The 16,451-nt window shown below is 30.9% G+C and overlaps 1 protein-coding gene across 1 annotated transcript; it reads left to right on the top strand.

Annotated features, from left to right (window-relative positions):
- The first annotated feature begins 10,599 nt into the window (after window positions 1–10,599).
- Window positions 10,600–12,531, top strand: LOC122596355 (NAC domain-containing protein 6-like). Its single transcript, XM_043768920.1, has 3 exons — window positions 10,600–10,843; window positions 11,322–11,590; window positions 11,768–12,531. The coding sequence occupies exons 1-3, from the start codon at window positions 10,681–10,683 to the stop codon at window positions 12,320–12,322; spliced, it is 987 nt and encodes a 328-aa protein (XP_043624855.1). The 5' UTR covers window positions 10,600–10,680; the 3' UTR covers window positions 12,323–12,531.
- Window positions 12,532–16,451: the final 3,920 nt, after the last annotated feature.

Genomic DNA, 16,451 nt, shown 5'->3' on the forward strand with positions numbered 1-16,451 from the left:
TTATTAGATAATGTTTTAGAAGAGATTTAGGGCTGTTTGAGGGTGGTTCACGGCTGCCCTATGTGGCAGTGGTGGTGGTCGTAGGTGGTGAAGAGGAGGAGGAGAAAGAGTGGCTTAGTTTGCTTAAGAGTTTAACCTTTTGATTAGAAACATGTTAGTCTATTTATAAGCATGAAATTAGGGTTAGGGGAAGGGTTAAGGCTGGGATTTACAAGGTTTTGGAGGGCTTGAAGTGTAATTTATTTTAATTATTTTTATTAGTTTAGTTAGTAGTAGAATTATTTAATTAGTAGGTTAATTTAAGGTATAGTATTTTAACATAAGGTTTATTATTATTATAACATAAGATTATCAATATACTTATTAGACAAAATAATCAGTTTCTTTTATCTAATTTTTCATTTGTAATCCATCTCATGCAAAGGTGATCGAGTGAAAGCATATATACTAGTTAACGTTTTACCGACAAGTTACTTATACGCAAAAATCAACTAACACATAGTTTCACGTATGAGTCTAGATATATTTATATATATGAGTATATACATATTCATTATTAATTATCATATAGTATGGCCAAAGAAAGTGGTTTCTCCCGAGTCAAACGGGCCCCGAATTTACCGGATGTCACATATACTATATACATATATAAATATAGATATAGGTATACCTATCAGCAGATTCTTGAACTTCAGCTGCAGAAAAGAAGTGATATTTTTCTGGGAAATGTAAACGCGATCCCATTTTCAATTCAAATATTTTAATTTATAACCAAAAAATAACCCTAAAAAACTCAACAAATTCATTATCACAAGTAAAGAATAACCCAAATTCATAACCAAAAAATACTCCCCAAATTCCTTATCATTAATAAAAAAAAATCATCAGATCTATACAAACACCTAGGCTAGATTCATATTACACCACCATATCCCCTCTAAAAGTACAAAAGCTGATATATTTATAAACATCATAACCAAAAGATCACATACTGGTAAATAAAACGTTATCCTCTCAGATCTGGCCCAATACTAAAGAATACATACACATCGAAAAATTAAAAATTAATATAGTTGATAATAATCTTAACTAAAATAAACAAAATTTCAAATCGCCAAAAGCTAATAAATTCACCAAAAACAAAGGTGGAAAAACCACTAACCGGAAAAAGGACGGCGGTAAGCAAGCGGACCACCGGCACCATTGTTAGGGTGAGAAGAAGGAGGAGACTCTCTCCATCTGGATGGAACAATTTGAACAGGTTCCGATGACGACGGTTTTGTCTCTTTCAAAACGTCTTTCCGATGGATATAACGCCGACGAGATAGCCGGATTAAGATGATGAGATGAAAAAGAAGATGAATGAGCTCCATTCCATTTTTCAGATCTCTTTTCCAGATCTTGATGACTATGTGTGTCATTGTTTTATGAGTTTAGGAGAAGGAAAGATGTAGATGAAAGGTGTGTGCGGGAGACAGATTGAAGACATTAGGTAAGAGAGGGAAGAGTTTTGGTTGGGGAAACAGTGACCACCTATAGGCCTTTACGTGGCAGTTTTTTCCGAAGGTGATAGTAAATTGAGAGGTGTTTTTGTAAGATATGTAGATATAATATGTGTATATGTGATGTTATTGTGAGAAAATGTTTTGCTCCCATTTTGTTGCACTTAGGACATATGGTATTTTCCGTTACTTTGTTGACCCCTCAACAAAAGGGGGAAAAAATCATATATCACTCATAAACCAAAACATATAATACATATCATTTTATGTAATGAAAATCAAAGTAGCGAAATATACTGCTGGAACATTAATAAAAACGTTTAACTTGTTCGTCTAATAATATCATGTCAAGGTTTGCCGTTGTAACAATATTTTCAATTATACAATCAAAGAAACTAATAGTAGTTTTTGTTGTGGTATTTGTTTTTCATAAAAGTGTTTGATTATATAATTGTTATCAACTACATATATTATTACTTTTATATATATAGTCATTGATAGTTTGCTAAATTATAATTATAAATAACTTGAATAAGTTATAATTAAAGTTAAATGACGACTAACTGTAAACAAAGTTGGTTTTTTTATTTATTAAAAAGATATAATTTTTATTATCTAATTAGTTGAATATTTGGGATAAACATGAGTTTATATTTTATGTATTTTATTTTGATAAAATTAAGAAAATAATTTAAAAGTGTAAATTAATGATAGAAAACAAAAAAAATGTAAATTATATTATTACATGTGCTAATTTAGTTAAATTTGAGAAATTGAGAATCATGATTGGTCAATTGAAGTTAGATAAGTTGTCTTTTAGTATATACTAGATAAATTTTAGACCCGTGTCCAACATTAGACACGAGGTTTACGATATTACCAATATTAGATATTCTTACATTTAATTCGTAAAAGCTTATAACTTTGAAAATATACGATTTCAAGTGTTATACTTTGCAAGTTGTAGTACAATAATCACATATTGGATACTGTCATTATTAGCTGAGACATATTGATAAAACTATTTGTCGTTGTCATTGCACAAGACACATGCTACAATAACTTCTCTATTATAGAACTTTTTGAAACCACGAATATGTTTATTTTCCATAACTTGTCTTATGATAATTAGATCACAATTAAGACTCTTGATTTGAGTGACACGTATAATTTTAAAAATTTTAATATAAATAACTTTTGTAAGTTTTTTAAATAAATTTTAAAAAATCCTCTCAAGTTAATGGCTAAATAAATATAACTAAATATTTAGGACTAAAAAGTGTAAATTATTGATGGAAAACAAAAAGTGGAAATTAATGAGATTTTTTCTATATATTAATATAAATACTAATCTACCAATATATATATAACAAGGTGCTAAATTCATTCTTAAACAAACAAGAACCCTTGGATGGATTTCATTCTTGATTTAGAACCATTAGATTAAATTTAATTATTTCATCTTTATTAAATGACAATATTAATATTTATACTTTTTATAACTATACAAAAAAATCCCCCTTTATATTTAATTTACACTTTTTGATTTTCCATCACAAATTTACACTTTTTACCCAATAATTCTAATAAAATATGTTCAATAGATTAATAGCTAATATATATATCTTAATAATTAAATAATACTATCTATCTTATATCTTATATAATATAATATAATAATAGTTACGTAATATCATATGAAAAAAATAAAGCATACTTTAGTTTGAAATATTTTAAAATATATAGATCAATTTTCTATATATTTTATTGGGTGGTTTAGACTTTGGTGGTCTAGATACTCTTAATTTAGCATTGATATGTACAAATGGATATGACATGTGGTTCAAAATCTGAATTACGTTAGGTTTAATATCATCAATGTGATTCATGGTTCTGAGTCTGCGTTCCTGTGTAAAACAAATACTAATAATATATGGGCAAATATATGTTCCCTATTCTCTGACGTACACTCAATTGCTAGTCCCCTTAAGATGTTATTAAAGAACAGTTGAGTGTGAAAATAAAACAAGATTCACCAAATTGGAGTGGGGACTCCATCCATGGTTATATTTCATAAAATTTGCAAAGTTATTATAGAATAAAATCTAAACTCAATACTATTGCGTTGTCTATGATAGATTCTAACTCGGTAATTCAAAGTATTTATAATATATTATTTTTTTCTATTTTGATTGATAAAGATCACAACTTCATTTTTATGGTGGAAGGGGTAAGGGAGGAGGGCGGGTCGAACTCGGAAAGTGAAATGTAATGGATCTGACATGTGGCTCAAAATTTGAATTACGTTAGGTTTAAAATCATCAATGTAATTCATGGTTCTGAGTCTGTGTTCTTGTGTAAACAAATGGTAATAATATATGGAAAAATATATGTTCCTCATTCTTTGACGCACACTCAATTGCTACCCCCTTAAGATGTTATTAAAGAACAGTTGAGAGTGAAAATAAAACAAGATTCACCAAATTGGAGTGGGGACTCCATCCATGGTTATATTTCATAAATTTTGCAAAGTTATTATAGAATAAAATCTAAACTCAATGCTAATGCGTTGTCTATGATGGATTCTAACTCGGCAATTCAAAGTATTTAGAATATATTATTTTTCTCTATTTCGATTGATAAAGATCACAACTTCATATTTTTGGTGGAAGAGGCAAGGGAGGAGGGGGGTTGAACTCGGAAAATGAAATGTAATGGATCTATTGGAAGACAATTGTCAGGTAAAAAGGTGGGTGGTTTAGGTTTTGGTGGTCTGGATACTCTTAATTTAGTATTGATATGTACAAATGGATATGACATGTGGTTTAAAATCTGAATTACGTTAGGTTTAAAATCATTAATGTGATTCATGGTTCTGAGTCAGTGTTCCTCTGTAAAACAAATGGTAATAATATATGGGCAAATATATGTTCCTCATTCTATGAGGCATACTCGATTATTAGCCCTTTTAATATGTTAGTAAAGAACATTTGAGAGTGAAAATAAGACAAGATTTTGGAATGATTATTGGCTTGATGGTGAGAATCCCGCAACTCAGTTTAGAAGGTTGTATGTCTTGACACCATCTAAATAATGTGTCATGTGTGATATTCTTTATGATATGACATGAAAATCCGAATGACATCGAGATACTTGTGATGGCATGGATAAGCAATAACTTTTGGCATTGAATAATATATCTTATCAGTAAGACTTAATGAGCAACACAATAAGTGTTTGTGAAATTATCAAGTCAAAAAACAAATGTTAATAAAGTGAAGTCGAATATTTTAATTTGTTAACTATTAATTAAGAAAATAGTATTTTAGATATATATAAGCATAAAAATATATTTACTCGCGTATTACGCGGGACAATAATCTAGTATAATAATATAATTGGATAATGATTATTAGGATTTTTAATTTATAGTTAATTTAGATGATAACATAAGCGACAGTCAATTTGATGAAATTGAACGATTTGATTGGTTAATAATTTATTAGTTCAACTGTCTTATTGTATATATTATTAAGATTAAGATTAAGATAAAGATAAGATTGAGATAAAATTAGGATAAGATTAAGATAACATAAGATTAACATAAGATATATGTGTTTTTTTCGGCCCATATATAAGAAAACCCAAAAAAAAAGTTCTACTCACAAATATTTAAGTAAAGCGAGGATGTTGGGCTTTGTTTGTTCACACTTCACAGTTCACGCCGCACATAGAAAGAAAATGGGTTATGCGAGCTGGTGAGGTGGTAAGTGAGGAGTGGTTGGTGAGTCCATTAAAGTAAACAAAACAATAGAGTGGAATGGGCCAATGGAGGTGAAGGTAGCATTGTAGCAAATGGCCAATCGAAATGAAAATTTTAAGAAAACAAAAAAGGCGACTCAGCGTGCAAACGAGAAATAAACAGCCCAAATTTTTGGCTTGTACTTCGGCCCGTCAAATAGTGGTCAAGTACTCAAATCCCAACACAAAATGATACTCTAAATCTCGGCCAACAAGTAAAATTGCAATTTAAAAACGTAAAATTATTTGATGAATTAATATATACTGTAGTAACTTAACACTTTAATTTTTGAGAGAGAAGAGCCAACGAGAGGTTTTCAAATTGATAGTGCCTTTACCGTTTTTATAGAATATTGTCCTCGTGTTGTAAGAAAAATAAGTTATCGTAGTCATTATGACATATTAGTTCTCTATATTTAATTTACATTTTTATATTTCGAAAACCTTATTGAAGTTTTATTAATAAAAAATATGGTTGTTTAAGAAAAAGTAACTTAACAATGTTATCCTTTTCTATCGGTTACTTTTATATATGAGAAAAAAAAATCATATAAGTCGTTGGGGTTATTTATTTCTTTAATCATATGCTTTAAAAATAAAAATAAAAAAACTTGTATCCGTAGAAAACTAAAGCTAGAGTTTACTTAATTTAGAAAAAACCACTTTCAACTCGAAATAGGTTGTGTCTCTCAAGTAGTATTTTAGAGTAGTTATTCAAATGTGTAGAATTATTTTCCAGGTGTATGGTAGATGACCAATTCTACATAATAATGGGGAAGACTTGAACTTTGTTTAGAAAATGTTTACCGTAATTTCATAGTCCACAAATATTAGGACAATACGTGACTTATGACTTATGACTTATTCAAAGAGTCATTCTATCATACTGTTTAGCATCACCACTTTATTCATAATGTCACATCAATTCTATCCTAAGGAAAAGTTTAATTTTACGGAAAATTTATTTTCTTATAAAATCTCTTAATTCATCTTTTATAATAATCTTTATAAACATCATATCCAGACAGACGAATAGGTTAAAAAAAAATTAATGATGAGAAAAAATAATAATTACGTGTATTGCAATTGTTACATTTTATTGAACTAGAAGGTTTAAAGTTTTAAAGATATATCAATTTTTTTTAATCAACTTACGGTGAAAGAAATTAAAACTATGTAGCATTTTACGGAAGAAAAATGAATTTTATCGCTTCCGAAAGAAGGTGGTCGAGGCATTTTCGCTTCTCCAACAACCAATCCCGACTTGTATATCAGAAGAGGAGTTGGAAATGATCAAGACTTTTCGCAAATCGTTGATGGAAAAGTACGGGCCGCATTTTGGAACACTTTAGATTGTCATAATGTAGTTTATAATATCTAGCCGAACGTTTTTAGTAATTTCTAGTGTTATGTGTTTTTAAATTAGAATGTAACGTTTTATCTTTAAGTAATGTATTGTAATGTTTTTTATTATTAATAAAATGTGTTTATTTATTTTTTATATTAAAAAATGAAATAGTAAAATAATTGAAAAATAAGTAAAGAATGACATGACAAGAAAAATAAGAAAGAAGTGAGTGATGTAAGGAGAAGCTCAAAGGAGTAAAGATAATAGTCTATGTAATACAAACTATAGCGATCCATGAGTTTATATTTATGACATACTAGATTATATCCCGCGTAATACGCCAGTTAATGTATATAATTTTTTTTTTCTTTTGCAAGTAAGTTTTGATTTAGACGTGTTGGGAGCAATTCTAATTAGATATTTCTGGACCCCCAAACCCCTCTTGAAATATACCTTTGATATGAGAACCCCAAAGTTTAAACCCGAGACCTTGGGTAAACTCACTCACATGGCTTACATAGTGGATTTGCAACTTATCAGATACCTCTGACTACTAAGGCTAAAGCCATGTTAAATCTTTGTATGTAATAACAATAATTATTGTGATAGTTCTTTTTATGTTAGTATCGAATGCTCCATAAATATACGGTAAAAGTTCTAGTATATATAGTCTTGAATTTAATAAAATCAATTACTTAGTTTATTTGTACTAAACATGAAACATTGTATTATATATATGATCAACTTGAGAAGATAAACCGTCAAAACAACACTTTCAATAAAATTTACTTTAAAATAATTTATACCACTAATTTCTTGTCTTCTAAAATATCTCAATTATCCATTTACATCAATTACTTACACTCACCACCACCAACAGTCTGCCACCACCACAGTTGCCGTCACCACTAAACCATATCCGCATCGTGCGGTTACAATACTAGTATATAGTTTAAGTTTATTTGAATATAACTGGTGATAGACAAACTAATTAATATTTAAATGGTATATTGGCTAGAAAACAAAAAACATATAATATTTCATAGATTAATTACTGATATAAAACGTTATACTCGTATATATTATTATTGTGAGTAAACAGTTTTTGAGGATTAATAAATTTTATTTTAAGCAAATATTATTACAACGTATTATAAAATTATACAGTTTAGTCAGATTAAGAAAACGTTGAATATAAATATACATTAAAAATTAATATGTAAAAGTGAAATAGATATATTATTGTGATGATGATTCATTAATTTAATCTAAAGATCCTAATTCAAAATGACTTTTCATGGTCGTGATTTATTTAAAAAACATTAAAGAAACCCTTTTAGTATTTATGTTATATACTTTATATATGTACAATGTATATATTTCATAATAGTGTTTAGGCCATCCAATGGACGGGTAGTCTCAAAATATATTAATCAAAGCTAATATGATTCAAGCCATTATCAACCCAACTAGACATTTAATGCCCCCTATGTCTTTCTGCCAAATGTTGGTCACGGGTTCAAAACGTTTGAAAGGCATATTGGAAACTCTTTGCCAATGAGGTGGAGCATAGAGGTTTTCACTAGCATTAGCTAGTTTCCTCCAGAACAGGTAGTGGGACTTCCACCGCCAGTCATGCCCTCGGATTGACTATGCTGGTGACATGGTCAATCTCTACCGGACGATGAAGAGGCATGTCGCTGAGTCCAATCACTACTGCCGTTCAAAAACAAAATATGACCAATATGATAACTTAATTAATACGAAAGCTAAAGAATAAACATATTAAAATTAACTCCATATATATATACATACATACATACATATATATATATATATTGATTATAGTATACCCTTTTTTTCAAATTTAGTTAAATAAAAAATTTGCAACAAAGTATATAATTTTAAAAATACATACCAATTCATCAAAAAAGACCATTTCGAACGTTTTGATTTTCTTCGGGTTGTTCCACCCCGAAATAATCCATGCATGCACAACACGGAGTCGTAGATGATGGTTAACATGTGTTGCCTTAAGATCTTCAAGATAAACTAATGTGGTCTTATTTTTCGTTGTTGAAGGAGAAGCCATAACGAACCTATAATGGAAAATAAACTAAATTAAAAGAGATAATAATAACAATAACATAAGAATTAAATGTTAAATAATAATAGTAATTATTAAGTATGAACAAAGTATATAAAAAAACCCTTTTGGTAGTCGATAATATTTTTTTTTGCTGTAGGTTTTTTTTTTGTTGAGAATATATTTTTTCTAGATTGTATATATAGATAAATAATGTTTGGGAGATTTTTAAGGATAAAAAGAAGTTTTTAATTGATAATAAGATCGACCATTTATTAAATTAAATAAAGTATTAAAAAATAAAGTATTAATAAGGATGGAGAATTAGATTCAAAGAGGAAGATTAGGGGTGCTAAGTAACCCAACCTTCTCTTTTAATATTTTTTTTTTAAAAGTAACCTCAACTTTTAGTTATATTATAGATTTATATGATTAGAATTTTTTAAATAACCAACTAAATGATGCAGGGTATCTCGTACGGAACATCCTAATCAAATAATTTAAGTTAATCACGCAATAAATACGTGTGGTGTTCTAATAGAGTAATATTACGATTACACTACAACAATAAACAAGTATTATTAAATGTATCATTATAAGTTATTATTAGTCATGACAATTAACAAGTAGTCGAGTTAATTATCAGCTAAGTGTATCAAATATTGAATTGAATATATATTTCTTAGGCTTGTTTTTTCTAGTCATTAAGAACTGAGTATATTAAGTGACTGAATACATTAAAAACGTCTGTATGTGTTAAGGAAAACATAATTAATTGACGGAGTTTTCTGTTTATTTAGTAAAAAAAACATGAAATTTGACTGAATGATTAATTTATTTACTATTAAGTATATTAATTAAGTAAACAAGAAACAGAACCTTAGTTAAAAAACAAATCAGGCCGAATCAATTGAGAAACATCATAACTTTAAAAATAAAGATTAACAGTTCGATATTCACTTTTTGTAAAATAATAACCAAAAGTCTTTCAAAATGAATTTTTAATCATTTGGAATTTTATTTAACAATCAAATATATGTAACATTTTGTTGATAGTGATGTTCCTATTAACAAATATGAACGAGTTACGACATACGTTTTACCATGGTTACAACCATTATATATAAGAGTCGATAATAAATTCATTGTTATACATCTATTTTGAGATAGGAAGTGATATCCATATCACAACAAATGATTACATTGTGGTAAGTCAATCAAAATTAGTGGTACGATACTATTATCATTTCCTTTTGAGATAGTCATGACATTCGTGTAACTTAAGATAGTTTGTTATTTTAAAGAAAAAAAAAAAAACGTTCATTGATTAAACAAGTTTATGTTAGTGTCTCTCTGTTTTTCTATGGAAGGTTCTTTTTCCATCAAAAGATGGTTGAACATGAATCGTGGCATAAAATCTACTTCATAGTTCATACTTCTGTAATCTTAAATATAAATAATAGACTTTAGGACCATGGATTTGTAGCTTGAAAATAATCATATTAAAGGACACACCAGGTTAAAATGTATCCAGAATATATTAGTAGTTACATTTGCTGTTAAATAAACTTGTGTCGGCAATAGTACAAATACAAATATACAATAGTACACTTTTTCCAAAAAAATATTTTTATATGAATATTGAACAAATTAAAGGTGCTAAAACCACCAAATTAAGGATGGAAAAATCTATATTTGCCAGGAAAGTATAGAAACCACAGTACAACCGCGTGACCCTACCTATATTCTAATGAGGTCCCATTAATTGTCCAAGTCATTGGCCCTTTTACAAAGACTTCACTCATTAAGTCATTAGTCTCCACAACCCAAAGTGCCAAATTCTTTAACTTACCCCTTATATATAACATTAGCCCAAACTGAAATTTTTAAATATCACAACAGCAAAACCTGCCTCCATCATAAACAAGATTAAAAGTTTCACCATGGATCCAACTTACATGGAGCTCGAGTTGCCCGGTTTCCGTTTTCATCCTACGGAAGAAGAGCTACTCGATTTTTACCTAAAAAAAATGGTTACTGGGAAGAATGTGCACAATATTATCGGATATCTCAACCTTTACCGCTATGACCCTTGGGTATTACCAGGTAATTTTAGTTACTTTAGAACTACACGTACTTGAAAATAATGTAACTAAGCTCAATTTACATGTTTACAAGATAACCAAGATCAATTTGCATGTTTACTAGATATTTTGGTTATATTAATAAGAGTTATTTGCATTAATTAGCAACTGAGTTTTGCATGAATTCTCAAATTTAGAAATAAACTGTTGATATTTTCCAAAATTAAAAATCAAATATAAGAATTGTCCAAAATAGAAAGCCACTCAGGTATTGACAAATGTTAAAAGTTTCCAACAATTGATAAAGTAACAGTTGTTTTCTATTTTATATATAACTTTATTTGGGTATTCATGTGAAGTTCGTTACATTTTATGCAAAGACCCTTTTTAATTATGCAACTAAGCTCAATTATATACTTACATAGAGTTTATATACAGTACTAATTAGTAATTATAATGTTTACCGTGAGGAAATAATGTATGTGTGTTTGGTGTTGCAGGGTTGTCAAAGATTGGTGAAAGAGAATGGTACTTTTTTGTGCCAAGAGATAGGAAGAATGGGAGTGGAGGGAGACCTAACAGATGCACCGAAAATGGTTTTTGGAAGGCAACTGGGTCCGATCGTAAGATATTTAGCTTATCGGACCCAAAGAAGCTTCTCGGGCTGAAGAAGACTCTGGTCTTTTACCAAGGCAGGGCACCTAGAGGAAGCAAAACAGATTGGATTATGAACGAGTATCGTTTACCTGATACTTATCCATTAGCCAAGGTACTATTTGATTTCGATCAGATGGAAACTTACTTGCAACCCTTTCCAAGTAACTTGGTTTTTTTATAATGTAATGAACAAAAGTGAATATAATTTTTATTCTATAATGTACATTTTTTGGGTTTTTTATTTTTTATTTTTTTTTTGTATTCAGATTTTGAATTATGTTTTTTGCAGGAGATAGTTTTGTGTAAAATATATAGAAAGGCAACTTCAATGAAGGTTTTGGAGGAAAGGGCCGCAATGGAAGAAGATAACAATACACTTCAAGTAACATCTCCTCTATCTCCCGAGGAAACCATCTCATTTGACACAAAGTCTGACCCATTTCCGGCGACGCCAATGGAATCATGCCATGTCGCATCTGACCAAGACCCGTTACACTTCATGGACATGAAACTGAAAAAGGAATGTCTGCCACCTCTAGAAACGCCAACACAATCCTCCGATGTGGCATCTGACGACCTATGCAAGACCTTGTTGTTTACGTTTGATGAGAAACTGAAAGAAGAACCGGATGCAATTAGCGATGCAAACAACAGTGACAATTATCGTACTACTAACAAAGTTTCAACTTTAAGATTACCAACAGGAGAGGGGATAATGCAGGAACTGCAATTGCCCAAAATGACCACGGATTGGACCCAAGACTCGTTTTGGACGCAATTATGCAGTCCATGGATGGACAATATAATGCTGGCTTCTCCTTATGCTAATATTCTTAATTTCTAAAAGTTCCTAGTAAATATATTGGCTTAATTGTAGATTTATAGTTAGGCTATAAATAAAAAATGGAAGGCCATTTGTGAACTGAGGTCATTTCACAGCTTCCTGATAATTGTTTGATTATTAATTCAACTGTTAGTGATATGTGTAACACACATTAAACAGTTAGTAAGTAAAACTACTTATTTGTTTATTAATGTTCAGAACTATTTCAATTTCTTATTTCGAAACTACAAGAACTATGTTATCCTAATTAAGTTACCAATAATGTTTGAACCACGTTAGTGTGAGCGTCACTGATTATGTGTCATTCCTGATATGATAATTGACGATAACTGAAATCCCTATGTTTTGTAAATATATAATGGACGTATTTACTCTTAAAGATGTAGTATAAGGTTTCCCATTAGATGATTGGAACTATGAGGACTAATGTTACACACATTAAACACCAGTGGGGTTGAATTTATAAATACTCTCATTATAAATAGAGAGTCATTAACCTTAAATTAGGTTAATGGAGAATCACATAAACACACCCTAATCCCTCCTAAATTCGTGTGTGTCTTCCTCATTAAATTTGTGCATCATGTTACAGCCGAATTTATCATCCCATTATTACTCAATCATCTTGTTATGGGAACCCAAAATCAATAGCAATTATGTGTTATGCTCTTACAGGTTCCACAGGACGATAGGGGATGTTTTATCACTCGAATCGAATCATGTTTAATCCAACATGTGGTATCAGAGCCTCGTTACGAACAATCAGTCGTGATTCGGTTCGAATTTGATGAATTTCGCGATCTTAAAAACTGCAGAAGACGAACTTCATGCTGACGTCATCACGGACTAATGTTCACTTCGCACGGATGTCATCCTCGCGCTAACGTCATCTTCGTGCTGACGTTATCATGCCTTCTGCTTATGTTCGCGCTTACGTCATCTTCGCGCTTATGGCCTCTTTGCGCTTATGTCATCTCACGAACTTCAGCTCATCTTCGTACACGAATCAGAAAGGTCGTGCTTACGTCATCACGAGTTTATGACTTCATCGTGCTGACATCATCACGAATTTATGACATCTTCGTGTTTACGTGTTCACGACTTACTGATATCTTGGTGTCTATGTCATCATGACTTATTAATGTCTTCGTGCTTACATTATCACGAATTATTACTTATGTTCATGTTATAGTAAAGATGATCTTAGCTGATGAATGTGTTCATGCTCGATCCCAGCCAGGGCCTCTGCCCCTTGGACCTCGCTAGGGGTTGCCGCCCCTTGGACCCCGCTTCTAGGGGCGCTGCCCTCGAACCCCCATAATGTGTGGGGGCGTCGCACTAATGTACATGGTTTCATCATTTGTGCCCAAAGGTCAAATGTGATTCTCATGGTGCTATCTTTTTTTCCTTTTGCATAATGAACACTAAGTATATTGATTCTGCCCAAAGGTGATTTAATATACTTTTGTGTGCTAAAAGGATTATTTTCATGCATAATATACACAATTCTTTATTTTGTGCCCAAAGGTCAAAAGATAAGCGTTGTGTTGCATGACCCTAATGCTCATTTGTATTTAGATATTAGTTACTTCTGCCCAAAGGTGATGTAAATTCTAAGTAGAGCCTTATGTTAACTTATTGTTTTGGTGTTTACAATAGGTTTACTTATCACTAGCTTCATTAGTATAATGGTCTTAGTCTCATTACTTTTAAGAACATTACTTTAGCCTCTTACGTATTTTAGGCATTACTTTAGTTCCATTATGTTTAGAGACATTACTTAGTCTGCCTTAGTTATCTAATTATGTCATTATGAGGAACATTATTATTAGGCCTACTTATTTTAGGCATTACTCTAGTTCCATTACTATTAGACATTAGTTGGTTTGCCTTAGATAGCTAATTATGTCACTATAATCTTATTGCCCTTAGTTTTAGGCATTACTTTAATAATCTTCTATTACTTGTATCATAAATTGATATCCTCCTTATTTCCACTGTATTACCTAACTTAGGCATTAAGCCACTTATTGATGCAAACTTTGCTTTATGAAAGGATTAATTACCTCTAACTCTGAAGATGCTAGACCTTGACTATGTCATTCGCCATAATGAACCTACTACTATTACTGCTGACTTTTCCGCAGCTCAGAAAGCGAATTTTATAAAAGTGGTATAGGGCGAATCACTTGTCACTAATGATGGTCAAGAATTTCATCATAGTATCTGAGAGAATGTATAAAGCGTATGCAAGTAGCTTAAGAATAAAGGAAATAGCAGTATTTGTGAACACATAATGAAGATGACTGACATGACTCATAAGCTTAAGAGTCCTAAAATGGAAGTCTTTGACAATTTTCTTGTGCATTTTCTAATGACCTCATTGCATGCTCATTTTGACACCTTCAAAATTAACTTTAGCGCTATGAATGATAAATGGTCGATGAGTGAACTAAATGCAATGTGTGTGCAAGAAAATGTTCATCTTAAGTTGGGCCAACCTAAAGTGTTCACCTTACTACCACTGCTAATTCCATTAAGAGGAAAGATATAACAGTAATAATGCTACAATTACTGTTCAAAAGGATAATCATGGTGCTACTGCCTCTAGCTTTAAGTCCTTGACTAGAAATCCTAACTGCAAATTTTCATTATGCCCAGATTGCCTTAATTTCAAGGAACTGCTAGCTAAGAAAGGTAACTTATTTCATGTATTATTTGATTCTTTTATGTTTAATGTATCTTCTAATACATGTGTGAGTGATTATAGTTCTATGGTTCATGTGATTAATTCAATATAAGGATTCCATACAATTCAGAAGCTATCAAATGACCAAACAAAGTTTAGAGTTGGAAGGGTTGATCAACCATGGAGACTTATGATTTACATATAAACATTTGAAAGTGTATTAGACTAGTGGATACCTTATGTGTACCGAGAATTTCTCGGAACCTTGTATCTATTTCTCTAGTTTAAGACCTTGAAAGTTATGTAATAATTCATGGTTACGACGAGATTGCCATTACTCATAATAATGAATTTCTTGGTCATAGTTTCTTTGATGAATTGTTGTGTAAGTTAGAAGTAGATCATAATTTCTCACAGTCTTTGTTGTCTCCTAATATTGATGACATAACTAAAACAAAGACAAAATCACCTAAATAATTTGAGAATTCCTCCATGTTGTGGCATAACACCTTAGCCACATCTCATGAGTTCGCATGATACGACTCATAATGGATGGAATATTACATTCTCTTGACTTTTGTGATTTTGAAACATGTATTCAATGGCTTAAGGGATTAAGAAAGGAGCCACTAGAAGTACCAACTTGTTGGAAATAATTCTTTCTGATATTAGTGGTCCCTATCCCGCATCCATCTAAGAACATACATCACTTATTGCATTCATTAACGATTATTCATGTTATATGCACTTATATCTGATCTGAACCCTTAGAGACTTTTATTGATCTTAAAATTTTGGTTTTAAACCAATTTGATCATAAAATAAAAGTTGTGAGATCAGATAGAGGAGGTGAGTATTATGGTTGACATACTGATATGGGTTAAGCTCATCCTTTCCATAACTTTTGAAAGGAACAAGACATAAATAACCAATACACCATGTTTGGTTTTCCTCAACAAAATTTTATGTTGCTAAAAGGAGAAATAGAATCTTAATGGACATGGTGAAAAGTATGTTTGTCAACACTAACTTACCTACATTCCTTTGGACTGAGGTCTTACGTACAGCTGTTCATATACTCAATAAGAGTTCCATTAGAATATGTCCTTAAGACTCCTGAACAGAGAGGAAACTGAGTCTAAAATATATGAACGTATGAGGTTGTTCTGCCAAAGCATAACTCTATAACCCTAACTTAAAGAAACTGAATCCTAAATCCCTTACCGGTTTCTTTATCGGTTATTAGTTTTATTGTCTTTCCTACTCTACTAGCATTATTGACACGCAGTATGCCACATTTCATGAGAACTAAGAGATCAGTGGGAGCACGACAAATCATAACTTAAGATTTACAGGAGGTACAAGAAGTGGGGAGAACCACTCGTCGGTTATTATTACTCCTCCGATAACTCCTCTTGTACCCAACGCTGCTCCTAATAT

This window comes from Erigeron canadensis, chromosome 4 (assembly GCF_010389155.1).
Source record: "Erigeron canadensis isolate Cc75 chromosome 4, C_canadensis_v1, whole genome shotgun sequence".
NCBI classification, from domain to species: domain Eukaryota; kingdom Viridiplantae; phylum Streptophyta; class Magnoliopsida; order Asterales; family Asteraceae; genus Erigeron; species Erigeron canadensis.